Below are 19,769 nucleotides of genomic sequence, written 5' to 3' on the forward strand. Positions count from 1 at the left end.
TCATACTTCCAAGAAACCCTGCCAAAACTGAAACTTTGCCAGACTGGTCATTGACATAGCAGCGTAAGTAGTATTTCTGCAAAACTTTAGTCTCACTGAAGTAGTGGATGAAAGGGCAGAAGGTGCAGGGCAAGAGAAGTGGTGCAGTGGGGAAATTGAAAGAACAAACTCATGAGCCCAATTCTACAACTATTTACTCAAATGAATAATCTCATTAACTTTAATGGGACAATTGACCTAAGTAAACTCACTCGTGCATATTTATAAGGTTGGACCCTATGTTTTTTGCTTATGAGGAAAAACAGAAAAATGTGACAGAAAGAGCATTCTCTCTGAAATCTTCCATGCACTAGGCCACTGATGTGTCTATATAGAATCATTTTTACTGTGATGTCACATTAATAGAAATAAGTTTTTAGAAGTCATATGTTCTTTTTTTCCTAGGAAAAGTTTTTAAAATAATTAAGTTAAACACATACATATCAACTGAAACCAGAAAAATTACATGCTTAAAAGAAAAAGCTTAAGCAGTTAACCTCTTTATCATAAGGTTGTATCACTCCCGCTGCTTCCATTTTACTTTTGCATCTTTGTTTTACAGTAATACTGTTGCTGTCCAAGTCTTTCATGAGTTTAAAGAAGGCTAGTTCATTAAATAAAACTTCAGAGATCTCCACAAGAAGATCCTCTCCACAATCTTTTAGTTTTCTACCAGCAAATTTTGCCAGTGAATCCTGTCAAAAGAAAAACAGTTCTTCAGTTTGAGTCATGATCTTAAAACTGAAATGAAGACTAAACAGCTTTTCCTTATATACCCCTGAAGATCAGGAACTTAGCATATTACAAACAGAGCTAAGCTAGTTAGAAAGATTGTCTAGGTAGCTTGTTTAAGTGAAATCCATCATGACGTAACATGGAGCTCCTCGTTACCAGGTCATGGCTCTGAATTGGCCCCAAGCCTATGGCAGTAAAAATTCATGATCACTTGATGACTTTCCAGTGATCCACATGAAGTAAATTTCTAGTTTCAGCACGGTACAAGTCTCTGCCCACAAACAAAACCATCATTATGGTTACCTTTAAAGGCAACCTCAGCAGATGTATTTCTCCACAAGTATTTTATTTTAAATATTTGTTCATATTTTATAATTAAGTTGCTGCTTGTTGTGGAAGGTATCACGATTCCCAGAACTTCACTGTTCTTTGTATCCAGGCATATAATAGGCCAAAACACAAGACGAGGGCAACACAAACTTGTCTACTCACATTGCTCAATTCTGTTATAGAGAACCATATATGCTCTCAATACTGTCAACACACACAATCACTGCGGTTTCTGGGCACTAATGAAAGGGCGGTTTAATTTTAATCAAATACTTGACTTTCTGACCAAATTCCAAGTTACGTTAATATCAATTATGCTGGCAGCTGGTTCATAGGTTTCAAATCTATATTCATGCTGCCAGATTTGTACTACTGTCTGATCCTGAGAAACCAATTGAGCGTGAGATATCAGAAGAGGTGATATTTATGTGAGGAAACAATGTACTATTTTATTAATATGTCAAAGAAGAAGGAAGAAGAGAGGCAAGGGTTTGTGTCACTGAAAGTATGCTCGATTGGAAATGTATTACCTGATTTTCAGAAGTCAGTTGAAGCTGCAAGTTGCTAGGCACTATTGAAAATCAAGATCACTATAGTACAGTTTTAAGGAATGTTTACACTAGAGATTATGTATCTTCTGCAAAGTATCCAATTTGCAATATAGCCCAAAACAAAAATTTATGAAGAGAAGTTACTGACCTGCAGTATGCCACCAAGTTGCTTATGAAAAAATTTCACAAATTCTTTGCTTTCATCATTTTGTTGTGTAAGAGTCAGGACCATACGTCTTACTGATGTCAATAGCTGAGAAGAGCATACTTCATCCATGTGTTCCTAGAAAATCCCAGGGGATAAAGAAAATTATCATGACTTTAAAAAGTGGTCACTACATCATATCTTGAAGCTGACTTTTACAGACAGACATTTTTCCAGAACTGTAACATGTTCTGGGAACACAGTTAAAGCATGGTTCAGTTTCATCCTATTCACATGGCACAACCAAGTTGCGTTTTTAACCCATGTCATAACCTTAATGGTCCCACACAGGAGGAATTATAGTGAAGACCTTATTTATATAAAATTTAAGCCTAACCTAGTCCTATTCCACCTTTCCAATATAGTTACTTCACACCAGCCACCAGAAATTTTACAACCATCTTATGATCTTCAGATACTCCGTGGCTGTGAACATTTAAAACCCTATATATGCTGGATGGCACTGTTAAAAGATATCTACAGTTGTAAGCCTCTTTGAATTCATAGGCAAACCTTAAAAGTTCCCACCATCAGGAATTGTGTTAAACCATCAGGCTATAGAGGTCAGCCAGTAGGAATTATTTAAAATGTCAGCCAGTAGGAATTATTGTCACAGATCTAACTAACTTACATTGTGTGCAGATTACGGTGGTGACAACATCAGAGTAAGATTGCTTGTAAGTTAATCATTTCTGCATTTACACTTCAACTTGAAAAAGTTAGTTTTAGAGTAGATGGGGTTCAAAATTTATCTTAAATTGGAAAGTTAGTTTAAACCATACGTATAGAGAAGCTACTGCTGTTTCATAATTTGTTTTTGTACAACTATGTTGTGTGATAATTTTTCTGATGAACAAAAGTTCAGAAATAAAAATCTCTTACCTTCAGAAAAGGGATGACCTCTTTCATAATTGCTTTAATCTGTCGGTCAAGCTGCTGAGTATCTATACGAGGACATGGAACAGAAGAAACTTCACTAGGCCGTGGCACACAGGGACTCTCGCCAGTAGATTGACCTAGTAAAATGAAGTGTATTCAAACCATAAGATATCTCCATTTAATAAGTATCAGTTTCAAAAAGTAAACTGTACTTTTAAGTTAAAACTACATGTTTAGTTATGGCAGAAATCCTATGCAACTTAACTAAAAATTACAACAAAGTACAATTAAGATGGAACTGAATTGTCAGGTGAATAGTTCCTGATATCTACAGATACTGTTTTCAAACACAAAATAAAAATACTTATATATGTGCAAACCTTCTAATTTAACAGCAGAGGCACTCTGGAGATTACTACAGCAGCCTTCGGAGTCAAGGGTACTTTCTGCTTCAGTTTTCATACGCTCATATTCCCTCATCCTAGCCAATGCCTGATCTAAGTGAATCACGGTGTTGCCTATGTTTAGAGCAAAAATACTTTTTATAAGTTTTTTAAAATGTACATTAAGGTTTGCATATGCAAACACAATCTGCATAATTGTAATAACGAATTAAAAAGTAAGGTTATATTTACGTTTAAGAGCCATAATTACTTAGGATACAGGAGGTATATATTTTAGAGTTAATCAAAAGTATTTAAGTGTTTCACATACATTAATTGACAGTATTATACTATATAACATTTACCAAGATCATCAGTGGCAAAAGGTTCAAAATTTGAAGATGTAGACATGGTACTGCCATTGTCCGCATCATTTTGTTCACAATCTCTACTTGCTCCTGTGTCAAAGTTCTTCTCAAAAGTTTCCTAAAAAATATACAAACAAATTTAAACAAAGCAAGCATATGTCCTGCTTCCTCAAATATCCCAGCAAGCCACTGATTCTCTCTTCACCCTGCCCCTAAGGTTACAAAATGTGTTCCCAGACTTACATACTGGGAATGACCTAACTTATGAAGGAGGTAACATAGGGTGCTTCTATAATGATCTATTTTGTATCCTTATATAGGTAACATAATTGAATAGGGCATAGCTGTTAGTGATTTCGTAACAAACTACGGAAAGTTTTAAGTCTTTGGGATTCTAGTGGGAAGTGCCGTCACTCCCTAAAAACAGCCCCATTTAGAGAATCTCTCATCCTCCCACTCCTGAAGCAGTTTTGACAGCTGATGGATTGAAGAGAATTGCTGCAAGTTCCTGATAGAATCTCTGTCTCAGATAGGAAGTAATCTGGGCTATTTACATTAACTGCAAGGCACTGAGTCTTCCTTCCATTCATACCAGCTTTTATGCTAGTTTTCAATATTAAATGAGACAAGATTCTACATAATTTCCATGTGAAGATATCCTGTAGCAAGCTTCTTCTTACAAGCAAGTGACTACTTATAAGCTAGTGTGGGTTTTGGAAAACAAGTCATTATGGTGAGTGCAGCATAACAACCTGCACAGAAACTGAAAGATGAAGAAATGAATTTCATATTAAACTAGTTTCTGAAGATAAAATAAAAAAATAAAATAAAAAAAAAAACACAAACCAAACCAAAAAACCTTACATCATCAGTTGTAGCAAGACTTTCACTAGGAGTAAGTTCAGAGTTTGAAGCCATCCATGTAGCTGAATTCAGAGACTTCGTGCATTCTCCTTTTTCATTGTTCTCAGATATGTGTCTAGTCACTATATCCTAGAAAAGATAATGAATCTTAAAATCTATATTGTGAAGAAAGTTTATTCAATGCATAAATGTAAATAAAATGTTTTGCATACCTGTAACGCATACAATGCTCTTTGCCTCAAGTAGTCTGTATTTAGCAGCTGAAGCTCATGGAAAAGTTCAATAAGAAAATGTGGACGAGATTCATTTTGAGATATCAGAGTAGCTACTTCAGAATAAATGGTGTCTCGCAAAGCTTCAAACATGGAAAGATCGCTACCAGTTTCTGTAGAAGAATAAAGGAGCCAGTCTATGTTCATGAAATTCTTGATAGTTCTTTCTCTATTGACATATACCTCAATTATATTTGAAAACTTTACCTTGGATTCAGCTTACATTTTAAGCAGCTGAGCAAGTTTACTGTTTCTTAAAGCTTAGTATTTCCTGAAGGCTACAAAGATTTAAACATAATACAATTACATTTTAGACCAGTGGTTTTCAATTTTTTTTAATTTGCGGACCCCTAAAAGATTTAAAATGGGAATGTGGACCCCTTTGAGAATCTTAAGAGTCTGCAGACCACCAGGGGTCCATGGGCCACACGTCGAAAACCACTGTTTTAGACAGTTTGTCTTCATGTAAGTATTTATGTATAACATAATAATTAAAATGTACCATACACTCCCATGTATTAGAAATTAGGACAAGCTTTTTGTCTTTGTTGTTTTTCTTAAGCTTCTGAATGAAAACTTTAAAGGTGTGGCATATAATTGAGTAAATTATGCACAAACACATATATATGGACACAGGTTTTGAGAGTAGGTAGAACGCTTTTTGAAAACCAGGCCTCTAAGATATTTCAAGCTTGGCATCCAAAATCACAAGCTTACTTTTGAAAAATCTAGCATTATACATAACATATCCTCTTTAAAGAAAGAAGGAAACAAAGAAAATCTGGGCTGGTGCTAATTTCTACATTCTAAAGGGGATATTCACCAAACTGCTGAAGTCCCAACAAAACCTTCTGCAACACTTAAATCCTACTGATAGGCTGCACATGGGGAGGGAGAATACAATGGCTGTGGATAGGAAAAGAGTCTCCCTCCTAACTATGAACAGGCTAGTGCAGACGGGGGCCTAGCCCAAAGAACATATGCTTAGAGGAATCCAGTGGCCCACAAATGCCAGGGGGCAAAGGCTAACATTCCAGTAATGCTACAACAGGACTAAATTTCATCCCAGCTTCATTTGAGAGAAAGAGAGATACTAATTGAGCTTTTTGCAGAAGTGAATTTATTCCTCAGATTTTAGACTCTCACCTCTTATTAATTGTTTGTTCAACATTTTGATAAGGATGCAAGGATAAAAAGGATCTCCATTCATTTGAAAATAAAGTACTGTACTCCTGAGGAAATTCTGTGCCAAAAAATTGAAAATTTTGTGCACATTTTAAAATTCTGCGTATTTTGTCAAAATAACACAATGTAATCGCACTATTTTCAAATACTTGCTGACAAGTATTTTGAAATAAATTACCAAAATAAATTGAGAATGGTCCAATTATACTGTTATGATGTTACGGTGCTATTTTGACAAAAAATATGCAGAACTTTGCAGAATTTTAAAATTTTGGTGCAGAATTCCCTCAAGAGTACCAGGGTTCTTTGTGGTGCAATCTGGGTGCAGGCAGCTCGGTGGCGGTTTGGGTGGGATCTGGATCCACAGGGGCTTGTTGGGGCTTCTGGGTGCAGGGGGACTGGAACTCTGCAGGGGAGTTCAGGTGAAGGTGGTTAGGGCTCAGTGGTGGGGGGTCTGGGTATGGGGGGTTCAGTGAGGGTGCTGGGGGAGTGAGGCTTGGTGGGGTGGGGGATCAGGGTGCAGCTGGTTGGGGGTTCAGCAGAGGTGCGAGGGGAGTGGGTCTTGGTGGGGTGGGGATCTGGGTGCAGCTGGTTGGGGCTCGGTGGGGTGGGGAGTCCAGGTGTGGGGGGCTCCCAATGTAAGGGGGGAGCTTTTGGGGGATGGGTGCAAGGGGCGAGTGGAGTGAGGGGACTCATGGGGGGGGTTCTGGGTGCAGAGGCTCCCAATGCAGGGGGTGAGGTTTGGTGGGGGACGGAGGGTGAGACTTGGCAGGGGGTCTAGATGCACAGGGGTTGGGTGGACAGAGGAGCAGTTCCCTGTATTGTGACACCCTCCCACCCTGTGGCTGAGGAGCGATGGGGCCAGAAAGCAGGGGGAGGGATAGCTCAGTGGTTTGAGCATTGGCCTGCTAAACCCTGGGTTGTGAGTTCAATCCTTGAGGGGGCCATTTAGGGATCTGGGGCAAAAATTGGGGATTGGTCCTGCTTATAGCAGGGGGTTGGACTAGTGACCTCCTGAGGTCCCTTCCAACCCTGATATTCTGTGATTCTGGGAGGGATCACTGTATGAGGAGCTGCTCCCCCTGTCCGCCTACCCCCCATGCATCCAGACCCCCCCACACCCACCCTTCCCAGCCAAGTCTCACCCCCACACCTGGAACCGCCCCAGCGTGCAGAGCTTCCTACAGCCAGATGTGGGTTCTGGGGGTTGATCTGACCCAGCCCTGGCTGCTCCATGCAGGGGAGGAGGAGGGGGAAGTCCGTCTCTGTCCTCCTCCTGCCACCCCTCACCCAGGACTAACGTCCCTGGGAGGCCGGGGCATCCCCGAACCCAACACACATACACACTCACCCACCCACCCCACGGTCACTTACCTCTCCCACGGCTTCCTGAACAGACGCGCCTGCGCTGCGGGGGACGGTGAGTGAGCACTGATACAGCTTCTCTTTGCTTCCCCACAGAAAAATAGTTTCTGTGGGGAAGCAAAGAGAATCTGTGGGGGTGGACGTGTTTCTGCATGCACGCAGTAGTTCAGAATTTTCCTCAGGAGTAGTACTGTAAGTTCCATTAACTGTTTCATGTAAGTAAAGTTAACTATTTAAAAAAAAAGGGGGGGGGGGTTAAGGGAAGTGTAGTCCTTGGAAAACTCAGTAAACTTACTGATCCTAATAAAGGGCCATTCCCTACTATTTTAAAGTAACAGAAGTACTACGGGATATAGTTCTGTTGTTTTTCTTCTTTAATTAAAATACAGTTGAATGTTTGTGGCTTATAACAAAGTTTACTAAATTATTCAAGAATGCAGACAAATATATTAAATCTACTATCAGATGTTAGTTTAGCAGTCTTACAAGTGTGCTTAAATGCAGTTTTATTTTTTAAAAGACTAAAATATAATGGTCGCCTTTCAACATTTACTGACATACTCAAATGTACTTTGCTTTTCAGTGGCAAACTGAATCCAATCATCAATTCTACCAAAGCTGCAGGCTAATAATTAAGGGCACAAGAACACCTGTAATTAATTTTACTATGTTCAACATGCATATTTTGTATCAAAATCAGTTATTAATGCAATTAACCATATTGTACTTTATATAGGAAAAATATGAAGTACAAACCAGATATGATACAAGGTAGCTGTGTTATCGAATATTCAGCAAAACACAAGGTTCTTGTTTTCCTGGGGTTGGAGTGGGGGGTTGTTTTAAATAAAATACTCGCAACAATATAAATTAGTATACATAATGCTATTTCACTAAAAGAGCTCTCGAGAAACACGGTTTAGTTTTAGAACACAAACTAAGAAAAGTAAGTAGCTGTGAACAGTTTTGAAGCTAAGCAATTAATGCATTACCTGGGGCTTCAATGCATGCATTTCTGTTAGACTGCTGCAGTATTCTCCTAGCATGTGCTGTAGGAAAGCGGGGACAGACAGTGATAAACACAAAAATGTGTACTAGAAATAAAGACTCGTCTATATGAATCAGTGGGAGGAAGACTCATTAAAATGACACTAAACTGAATCTACAGAACTAGTGGAGGGGAGAAGGGGGTTTGTTTGTTTAGGAAGTTTTGTGTTTTGTTTTAAGCAACTAAAACTAATTATCCCAACTAGAAAAGAAATACAATCGAATCTGGTCAACATTAACTGACAAATGCCAGAGATATTCAAAATATTTAACCTAAAACCAAGAATCAGTTTACAAATGTGATAAACACTATATCCCATATTCTGCCCTATCATATATGCAAAGATCCGACTGGAACAACAAACGCAATTCCAAGTTCATCATTTGCCCATAAACCTTTGGATACTGAGACTCAGGGATAAACTACATGGAAGAGAAGGACAAAGTCTGACTAAGTGTAATAAAGAAGCAATGGATCAAAATCACAATTCTTAAGTGAATCTTAAGTGTTTCATAAAGGTCAAAAGGGAAGGGGGGGGTACACTTATAGGGGCATCGTAAGGGGTTTGTTTTGATAAATTTCTTTTTCTCCTCCACAAAACCTAATAATCAATATGTTTTAAGGAATTAAGCAAAATATACTATTTTAACTAAATTTTGGCATTAAACATCTTTTGGGAAGCAGTGTTTCCACCCAAACACTGTTGCATTGATCCAACATTTAAGAATCTAAAAATGATACGACATACAGTATGTTCACAATACAGGTTGCAGGAATGCAAAAAAGGAAGCAGTTTAAACAGTGAAATGTAAATGCAGATTTTTAAAGATATGACTGTTAAGTAAGGATTTACTTTTTTTTTTGATCCTGGAAGAGTCCCTTTAAATGTGAACGTGAACGGAAAGAAAGAGCATGCAGTACAGTTTGTAATTTAAAATATTAAGTGCAGGTGGAATATATCATCTGAAAATCTGACTGGTGTTTTTTGTCATGACTATTTATCTATCACAACTGGCACCTCCCTTAAAATAACATTAATGAGTACATGTATCTTTCCCCAGACTGCTTTCATAGTAAGATTACAGTTGAGTTTCAAAATTATGTTAATCTAATATTTAGTCTACTTCAGAACGCTTTCTGCTTTATTACAATATTTGTACAGCAGTTTTGAAGATGAAAATGTGATGTAAGATCTAAAATATTATATATGTATCCTATATACACATTTAGCAAGGGCTTTAATAGTGACAGCAATTAATTAATAGAAGTCATGAAGTGACTGTCCCTTACCTGAAAAACCCTTTAGTAGCTCACAGGAAGACTGGTAAAATACCCTTAACAGTTAATAAGGAGTTACAGGATCAACACTCTTTTACAGAAGTTTTTAATATTGTTCAGATTAATTAAAGAATACCTGAGGACATTTCTGTAGATCTACTATACTTAATTATTTTTTCCAATTGTTCTTGATTCTTTTTGCTGAACACTTTTGCTTGAACAGCCTCTTCACTGTGCACAGAGCGCCTGCTCCTATTATTCTCGCAAGGTTCCCATGTACTAGAAATGCTGGCACTTTCATAACCTTAAATGAACAAAAAGTGTCTCTTTACAAAAAGATCTTAAAATCAGCCATTTCTAGTCGGTTTTAATGATAGCTCAAAAGTGCAATCCAAAGACTTGTTAACCACTCTTTTGTTACTTCAAACTATGCAGAACTTAAATTATTTTTACAGTAATGGGAGGTTGAGATGTCTATGTAATTAGCATTGACAGCGTCAAACATGAATGAGAGATTATTACGGAGAGGAGAGCAGTGGTGAAGTATTAACAATGAATAGTCTGCAAGATGCAATTCACCACAGAATGTTTGTTGGCTAATAACAAAGTCTGATGCAGAAGCATATTGGCAGATTACAAGCACCCAGATCAACACTAACGTGTTTTACATGCGCGTATGCACATTGGCAAACAATTCTGTACTACATTACGCTGTTTAAACAAACTGCAATTTAAATTGGGTTTTCTCTTAGAAAAAAATGTTATCACTAGTAAACACTGCGGAATTCACTCCCATCTTGTTGAGTTTCATACCTTTCCACACTGAAAGCACCATGTTCAAGCCATTAGCATTTCTGACACGTGTAAGATGACAAAAATAAAACTTCTGCTCCATCACTTACCATCTCCACATCTTGTGTAAAATTAACTTCCATTCCCAGTTATACTATTACTTATGGACACTATCTACACTCCAGAGTACAGCCGAAGCAACATTTAAGTTATATGATTAAAATGGAGTTTGTCTCAGTGCCCTTAAAATTAACTGAAAACCTACCAGTATTTTTAACTCTGCTTTTTAGCTGAGAAGAACTCCTCCTCTTATTCTTCGATTTAGGTGTTTTATCTTTAGATGCCAAGCTTGCCTGGGCTGATGCTTTTCTAGATTTAAATGTTTTAGTCACAGTAGTTGGATCCACTGGATCAGGCATACTGCTAAAACTCTCCAAAGATTCCTCATCAAACTCTCGTCTCCTCCGGCTGGTATCAGACTGACTTTTGTGATTACCAGAAGCCATATTTTGTACTGAAACCGCAAACCCTGCCTTCAGGAATGGCTGTTTTTCTTTTCTTCCTTCTTGGCTGTCATCTAGCCAAACTGCTCTGTTTTCCATTTCCTCTTCAGGTTGTCTCTGACTCCTTATCAGAAAGAAAAGTTGTAAAATACTATTACAACAAAGCTCTTTGGGGAAGGAACTGTGAATGCTCTCAGACAAATACATTATAGATTCATCCATATTTGAGGAATACCTGTACAGTGACTCAAGAGCCAGCAACTGTGAGGTGTTGCTGCAGAATTAGCAACATTTTAAAAAAAATGGGAGAGAGTTACAGGCATTAGAAGAAATTCAAATTACCCACTGAGTTTATCATGCAGAGATATATATTTCAGATTTATGGTTGTATAATCATATAGTGTTTGTTTTTTTTTAAATCAATGCAGCAACACATTGTTCTGAAGAACATAAGGATGGCCATACCGGCAGACAGATTGTCCCTCTAACTCAGTATCCCGTTTTATGGCAGTGGCCGGTGCCACATGCTTCAGAGAGCACAAACAGCATCGGACAACTTATCCAGTGATCTATCCCATTGTCCAGTCCTAGCTTCTAGAAGTCCAAGGTTTAGGGCCACCCAAAAGCATGGAATTGCGACCCTGCCCATCTTGGCTAATAGCCATGGATAGATGTATCCTCCATGAACTTATCCAATTCCTTTCTGAACCCATTTATACTTTTGGCTTTCACAACATCCCCTGATGAGATCCACAGGTTGACTGCACATTGTATGAAGAAGCGCTTCCTTTTATTTGTTTTAAACCTGCTGCCTATTAATTTCATCAGGAGAACCCCTGGTTCTTGTGTTATGTGAAGGGGTAAATAAACTTCCTTATTCGTTTTCTCCACACCATTCACAATTTCATAGACCTCTATCATATCCCCCCCTTAGTCGTCTCTTTTCCAAGTTGAACAGTCCCAGTCTTTTTAATGTGATCACTCTCCTTATAATGTGTATGATGATCAAGGTGGGCCATTTCCAGCACAAATCCAGGTTCTCCCCCCACCCTCTCCAACAAACCCGCTCTCCTGTTGGTAGTAGGTTATCTAAAGTGATCACTCTCCTTACAATGTGTGTAATAATCAAGGTGGGCCATTTCCAGCACAAATCTCTCCTCATGTGAAAGCTGTTCCATACCCCTAACAATTTTTGTTGCCCTTCTCCATACTTTTCTCAATTTTATTTTGAGATGGAGCAACTGGAACTGCATGCATTATTCCAGGTGTGGGTGTACCATGGATTTATATAGTGGAATTATGATGTTTTCTGTCTTATCTATCCCTTACTAATTATTGGCTTTTTGACTGACGCTGCATACTGAGCATGTTTTCATCCACGTCTCCAAGATTGCTTTCTTTGCTAATTTAGATCCCATCATTTTGTACATCTACTCGGTATTACATTTTCCAACGTGCACTATTTCGCATTTATCAAGACTGAATTTTATTTGCCATTTTCTTCCCAGTCACCCAGTTTTGTGAGTTCCCTTTGTAAGTTTCTGCAGTCTGCTTTGGATTTAAACTATCTTTAGTAACTATGCATCCTCTGTAATTTTGCCACCTAACTTTTTACCCCCTTTATCCAGATCATTTATGAGTATGACAAACAGCATTCGTCCCAGTACAGCTACTAGGGAGACTCTGCTATCTACCTCTTTCCACTGTGAAAACTGATAATCTATTCCTATCCTTTGTTTCCTATCTTTTAACCAGTACTGATCTGAGAGGACCTTCCTTCTTTATCCCATGACTGCTTACTTCACTTAAGAGCCTTTGGTGAGGGACCTTGTGAAAGGCTTTCTGAAAGTCCAAATACACTGTATCCACTGGATTCACCTTTGTACACATCTGTTGACATCCTCAAAGAACTCTAATAGATTGGGAAGAGTGAACACGATTTTTGTAAAGGGAAATCATGCCTTACCAACCATAGTGTGTTCATCTAGATGTCTGATATTTCTGTTCTTTACTATAATTTCAGCCGATTTGCCTAGTACTGAAGTCAGGCTTACCAGCCAGTAATTACCAGGATTATCTCTGAAGACTTCTTTAAAAATCAGCATCACATTAACTATCCTCAAGTCATCAAGTACAGAGGCTGATTTAAGCGATAGGTTACATACCACAGTCAGCTGTTCTGCAATTTCCTATTTGAGTTCCTTCGGGACTCTTGGGTGAATACCATCTGGTCCTGGTGACTTATTTCTGTTTAATTTACCAAATTGTTCCAAAACTGATACCTCAGTCTGGAACAGTTCCTCAGATTTATCACCCAAAAAAAAAATGGCTCAGGTGTGGGAATCACCCTCACATCCTCCACAGTGAAGAACAATGCAAAAAATTCATCTAGCTTCTCCACAACAGTCTTTTCTTCCTTGACTACTCCTTTAGCACCTCGATTATCCAATAGCCCCACTGATGGTTTGGCAGGCTTCCTGTTTCAGATGTACTTAAAAAAATTATTGGTGTTAGTTTGTGTCTTTTGCTAGTTGCTCTTCAAAATTCTTTGAATGCCTAATTATACTTTTACATTTGACTTGCTCGAATTCATGTTCCTTTGTATTTTCCCAAGTAGGATTTGACTTCCAATTTTTAAAGGAAGTCTTTTTGCCTCTAATGTCTTATGTTCTGTTGTTTAGCCATGGTGGTGTTTTTGGTCCCATTACTTTATTTTTTTTTTGTTTAATTTGGGATATAGATGTAGTTTGAACCTTCATTATGGTTTTTATGTTTTTAAAAAGTTTCCATTCAGCTTGCTGACATTTCACTCTTGGGATTGTTCCTTTTAATTTAACTACTTTCCTCATTTTTGTTTAGTTCCTCTTTATGAAGTTAAATGTTACTGTGGTGGATTTCTTTGGTATTTCCCCCCCTACAAGGATGCTAAATTTAATTACATTATGGTTGCTATTGTCAAATAGTTCAGCTTGTGGACCAGCTCCTGTTTGCCACTTAGGACTAAATTAAGAATTGCCGCTCCTGTTGTGGGTTTCAGGACTAGCTGCTCCAAGAAGCAGGGATTAAAGGCAATAATATCTCCCTCTCTGCATGATGTACTTTAGCACAACATTATGTAACAGTTTGGCAACAGAACGTATCGTCTACTCATTAAAATACATATTTCAATATTTGTAAAACTGATATTTTTTCCTACATATAAAAACTAAGATCATTTGGCAAACATTGGGCCTAACTATACCCAGTGTATTTTCCATACACACCAAAAACTGTACATTAAGAACTTTTTTTTCTGTCAACAGAAAATAGTCATAACATAGGTAGGGAAGAGCAAATTACAATGAGGATTGTTCACCATTTAATGCAATTGCTTACCTTTCAAGTAGAAGCTCCGATATCACTGATGGGTCCCAAAACCAAATTACAGGTAAAGAATGATTAAAGGAGAATTTCACCATAAATAGTTAAAATACCTTTGTTTCTCTGCTCCAATAGAGGAACTGCTTTCAAAGGGCTTTGGAAATGCCATGTATTCAGTTTTTCCTGAAGTGTGATCTAGGGGTTGCTGCTGCGGCTGCTCACTGTTGTGTGGGGTAACATTGTGTGCAAAATCTCCAAAACCAGAGGGAAACATAGGGTTGAAGTTCATACCTGTGAGGGTAAATTAAAGCTAATCAGAAGACATACCACACTGCAAAAAAAATAAAAGTGACATCACATTAGAGAATACACTGCATATCACTACAACTTCAAAGTTTTATCATCATGCAATGTTCTAGTAAATATTTTAAATGAAAACTATGGGGAAGAGACAAATAAAAAAAACAAAATAAAACCAGTAGTTGACTTTAAACTACTGCGATACTGAGGCCTTGTCTTAATTTGTCCAAATTCAATGATCTCTGAGCTACCACCACTGTAGATGCACAAGTGCAACCCATAGCTTAGCCAGGGTAATCTGCCATTTGCACAGTGTAGCTTTTTACCCAGATTTCAAGCAGGGATAAGTTCTGCAAGTGCAAATAGGAACTTGTCTGTCTACACTAATGGTTTGTACTGGTGTAACTGCTCAGTAACATATAATGCCTGTTTGGTGGCAGTTTCAATCCAAAACAAGTGCTAGCAGTCAATGAAGTAATGAACAAGTTCACGCTCCCCACAAAGGCAGCCCTTCTTCAGAAGGCTGTTACTGCATAATGGCAGGGGCTTGTGTGGAAACTTCTTTTAACATTCCTCATCCTATATCTGACCTATACATAGGAGGATTTCAAACATCACTGGTGTAATCTGGCATGTTTCACCAGCACTAAGATCACGTTTTTTCCCACACTGCTAGCTAGAAGTCATGCCCTCCATACGGAGATCAAAATATGTACGCCATCTTTTGGCAGCAAATGTTCATGCCCATCTGCTTGGGCTCACTCACAAGTTGTTTGGACCATTTCATTAGGCAATATGATCTGGGGAACATATACAGACAGGCAGGTAAAGCAGGCCTCCAGCAGCTGAGGTTAATTGGTTTGTGGAAGGAAGTAGAGGGAAAACAGTAAAAATACTATTTTAACATGAGAACCTATTTACCAAAGTCCAACAAAGCAAAAGGTTTATGTAACCTGTTCACCAAAACTATGTTTAGTCATTTCCTTCTCTTTACATTTCCAGAAATACCTACCTGGTGCAAAAGAAGAAAAATTAGTAAATCCAGGTATGTTAAATAGATTCATAGGTTGAGGAGGAAAACTGAAAGGACAAAATACTGTAGGAGATGGAGGTGGTGGTGCGCTGCTGCCTCTTTCCTTTCTTTGCGGCTTCTCCTGCTGCTGCTGTTCTTGTTGGTACATAAGATCATTTAACATCTGTTTCAACCTATGAAATACAGAAAAGTTACTGCTGAAGAGAAAGGCAAGTTACAAAAATGATACATAGTACAAAGGTTCACTTATTTCAAATACATGTAAATTTTAAAAGGACCATAACCAACTGGCTTTCCTGCCCCCCCCCCCCACCTTCCCTTCAGTACATCAACTTTGAATGAATTATACACTCCATATACTGGAAACCCAACAACTAAAGCAACATGGAAGTCATATAGATTTGCACCTACCTATTAACAGACAACCATAGTTATAGAGTAGGCAAAATTCCCAGAAAAGCAGATATTAATACAACAAAGCGTTTCTGGGGAAAATTTGCTAAACCTGTCTTCTTTCATAATTTCAATGTACTGAATTTGAAAATAGTTACTAAGCTGAGTTTTGAACTTGAAGGTAAGTAAAAAACAAAAGAGAAAATGGCTACCATTTGAAACTTAAAAAAACCCCACAAAGTAAAGGAGAGATACTAAATATGGAATATGTTCCTAATTTGGAATACCATGCTATCAGAAAATACATGGAGTGATCTCTGTTGAAGATTATACTCTCTGCTTCCTCTAGTCACGTAATGATAGGCACTGGAGTATTGTTGGTTTTCCGATAAGGACATTTAAGATTAAGTTAACTAACTACTTTTCAGGTATTTTTGATAGGTTAAGGAGTTAAATGCACTGCTATCCATTACACAAAGTATCATGCACAACACAGTATGATAAATTATTTCTGTAAGTTCTCTTTCAAAAATATAAATTTTTTATTATTAGCAGCTAATTATCAGCCCCCTAACCAGTAACCTAACTAAAGCTGACTTTTACTTACAGTGTGCGTGAGTTCTGAGTACTGATCTGGATAACAATGCCATGGCATAAGTGATATACTGGTAAATATTTATTTGTTCAAACGTTCATGTGACAGTTAATTGCATTATTATTGTCATGTATTCCATACACAAAACATGGAAGCAGTCCTGAACATGACACGTCCCTCAACAGCATCTTATGAAAAAGGCATTATTTGCCAACAAGTGAAAAAGGAAATTTTGCTTCTAGCAAACACGGATTGGCTACAATACAGGAGGCAACCAATGCAAGACAGAAACTAAGATTTCCAGAATAGGGATGCAATTGATAGAATTCTAAACAACTCTTCAATCTGAATGCAGGTAATGATTACTCTGGCATATAAACCGTTATGCATGCACAGATCAAGGTAAAATTGGCAGACTTCATAAATCCATTGAAGCTACTAGTAAAGAGTGATCTTCAAACCCAATCTTGCGTTACAATCACCAAAACCTCAATAGTGTTTCAGAGTAAGGTCCCCCACAGTGAACTGGAGTCTTTGCATTTTCTGCCAGGATTCAAGTTCCATACAAAAAAAAAAAAATTCTTCTGTAACATTCAAAATAAACAAATATATATTTGAGGCAGAAGAGTATGAACATGAGTTCAGTGTACGTGTAAATGGTGTTAAGTGACCTTATAGCCTTAGAAAGGATATACCACCCTAATTGCTATAAGCATTTCTGGAGAAAAGTAACAAAAACTAAGCACGAAACCACTAAGTGCTCCTGACTTGACAATGGTCTCACTTAGTAATGAGTTAAAACATTGTGCCCCAAAAGGATGTGGAATTTTCACAGACATGGACTTTTTACCGTTTTCTCTCAAATGAAGCTGGTGAAGAGGTCCAACATTCATTTACAAGTTGTATGGCAACCTTCAAAGAAAAATTTTCTACTATTGATGGTATTTACAAATTCATTGTCTTAAGTGATCAACCTGCTTCGAAGAGACAAACACTATTAGTGCCGATCAAATTTTGTCACATCCCTCTCTAAATTGTTAGGCAGTAAAGCAGAAGAAAATGCATCAACCATTCCATTTTCCAAGACCAAGCTGGAAAATGAATTTCTCTCAATGGTACATGTAGCACTGGAATTACGTTCAGATTCACTTGCTCATCCTGGATGCCATGGGTTAAACAACAATGAGGAAGAGGCACTAGCCTGTGTGCCAAATAGCACATAAATGTTTTTGCAACTCATCTTGGCTGGCCAGTCTACTCTTGAGGTAGGGGAAGCTGAAGAAGGTGGTGATGGTGATAAGGAGGGAGGACACAGAAGATAACATTGCAGAAGAATGTGAAGAGGAGAAACAGGAATCACAAACAGTCCAGGGCATTAAATATTACACATTTAATCTAAGTGTAAGTGGAGGTAAGAAGTGGACACCCAAACGTGTTGGCCTTGGAAGTATACTTCACCAGGCAACAAGATAAAAAAAAATTGTCCAGTTGTTTCACAACACTGGGCATTGCATCAGCTGCAAGGACATACTTCGGGTTGACATAGCACTGGCCAAGAGCACTCTGATGTCAGTGAATGAGGATGGAACAGTGATCCCATCAAACTTGGTTAAAGGAAGATTTACCCATATTACTGTAGATAATATTGATATAAATAAGCACACACTTGATGGGCAAAACACATTACATACCACGCAGTATGGAGCCTAGCAGAGGCAACCGGCATCAGATCTGATACTGCACAACACAGCCAATAAATCATGCTACTTTAAATGTTCCCGATGCAATACACCATTTTTCCTGCTAATATCACAGCAGAACCAAAATTCAATGAAGATGTCCTAGCAGAATGATTTAGTGAACACACAAAAGATTACCAGTCAGCTTTGAAAGCACAAGCACAGGATATGTTATTTTCCCTCAAACATCAATTTGAAAATCCAAAATCTGACTGGATACGTTTTAACGAAAAGCACAGTAACGCAATTCTCCATTGAACTACATATGGCTACATGTCTATCTTTCAGTCACCAGTTTGTGAAGCTGATACATTGAATGTTGTCATGAAAAGACTTGCACAAGTCACACACATCATCAACAAAAACATGTAGTCTTAACTGTTGATCAACCTAATATTAGGTTGACAAACAAAAGAACATGTAATTGCTGGTAAAAATTATGCAAAAAACCACTTGAGATTACAAGCTCACTCTATAGGCAATGTGGAGAACTGCTATTATGACAACTTCTGAGCTATCTACAGCAACATGACAAGAAACTCAAAGAAAAGTTCCTGGATTTGGAAAAACCCGATGCTGCAGAAGATTACAATGACTGAATGGGCATCCAGTCATCAGCAAGTTTCCGTGACCAGATGGCATCATTTGCACTGAACAGTACAGACAACCATCGCAACTTCAAGTACATGAATATGGTGTGTATTCTTCTACTCTTCATCAGAGCTCAACAGAATGGAATTTGGGACCTTCATCTGTATGCCTTCAAAAGAATGTTTCTATTTTTTCACTAATACAACCACACAAATTATGCTCAGTGGGGATTTGTGTACTTAGCAGAAATAAACCAGCTCCCTCTGGAGGTACTTGAAGAGCTCCATAGAGGCAACTGGGTTATGAAAGTTTCCAACCACAGATTCAGTCAGGTAGATCCGGACCACTCCAAAGAGTGGCTCAATGCCACTGTTAAAAGAGGAGGAGGAATTATAGGTATCACAAGACTAACACCACCAAAGAAAAGTAGTACATTATAAATGCTTCCTAAAGAAATGGAAGGGTTTTTTCATTCACTGTAGGAACTCCACCTCCCAAAGCGACAGTAGCTAGCTCAACGGACTCATTCATCTGTCGACATAGCTGCATACGCACTGGGGATTAGGTTGGCATAGCTATGGCGCTCAGGGTTGTGAATTTTTTACACCCTTGTGTGCTGTAGTTATGTCAACCTAACTTTTACATATAGACCAGGCATCAGTTTGATTTATTTAAAATATTTATCAGTTAAGTAAGCTTTTTGTTACTTCTGAATCATTTCAATATAAGTATTAGCAAAAGTCTTTCTCAAATACAGGATAAATAGCATACCTTTGAACATTATTCTGTTGCCATGTCAGCTGAGTATAGCATTGGTTTAACTGGTGCATTATAAGGTGCACTTGTGGAGATGCAACATTACTGGGCATCACACTGTAAGGGCCTGTAAGCAGAGTCTGTAGTACACAAGAGAGGGTCTGTGGAAAGAAAGAAACGCTGGTCACCAAAACTTCAAATAAGT

General features: G+C 38.1%; 1 protein-coding gene across 13 annotated transcripts in view; it reads right to left on the reverse strand.

The window, feature by feature from the left end:
• Positions 1-19,769, reverse strand: part of PCM1 (pericentriolar material 1) — an 88,092-nt gene that overhangs the window by 11,784 nt on the left and 56,539 nt on the right. For 8 of the 13 annotated variants that reach the window (XM_048848135.2, XM_048848133.2, XM_048848129.2 and 5 more), the window contains 13 exons: positions 19,580-19,725; positions 15,470-15,663; positions 14,271-14,448; positions 10,560-10,921; positions 9,639-9,806; positions 8,169-8,225; positions 4,567-4,739; positions 4,355-4,483; positions 3,488-3,608; positions 3,120-3,257; positions 2,743-2,876; positions 1,804-1,938; positions 537-734 (listed from right to left, as the gene is read on the reverse strand). In XM_048848135.2, coding sequence (XP_048704092.2) covers positions 537-734; positions 1,804-1,938; positions 2,743-2,876; positions 3,120-3,257; positions 3,488-3,608; positions 4,355-4,483; positions 4,567-4,739; positions 8,169-8,225; positions 9,639-9,806; positions 10,560-10,921; positions 14,271-14,448; positions 15,470-15,663; positions 19,580-19,725 — 2,133 coding nt within the window. The remainder of the gene's footprint in view (positions 1-536; positions 735-1,803; positions 1,939-2,742; positions 2,877-3,119; positions 3,258-3,487; positions 3,609-4,354; positions 4,484-4,566; positions 4,740-8,168; positions 8,226-9,638; positions 9,807-10,559; positions 10,922-14,270; positions 14,449-15,469; positions 15,664-19,579; positions 19,726-19,769) is intronic. The other 5 variants (XM_048848136.2, XM_048848134.2, XM_048848130.2 and 2 more) reach the window with 1 other exon arrangement.

This window comes from Caretta caretta, chromosome 4, assembly GCF_965140235.1.
Source record: "Caretta caretta isolate rCarCar2 chromosome 4, rCarCar1.hap1, whole genome shotgun sequence".
Lineage (NCBI taxonomy): Eukaryota > Metazoa > Chordata > Testudines > Cheloniidae > Caretta > Caretta caretta.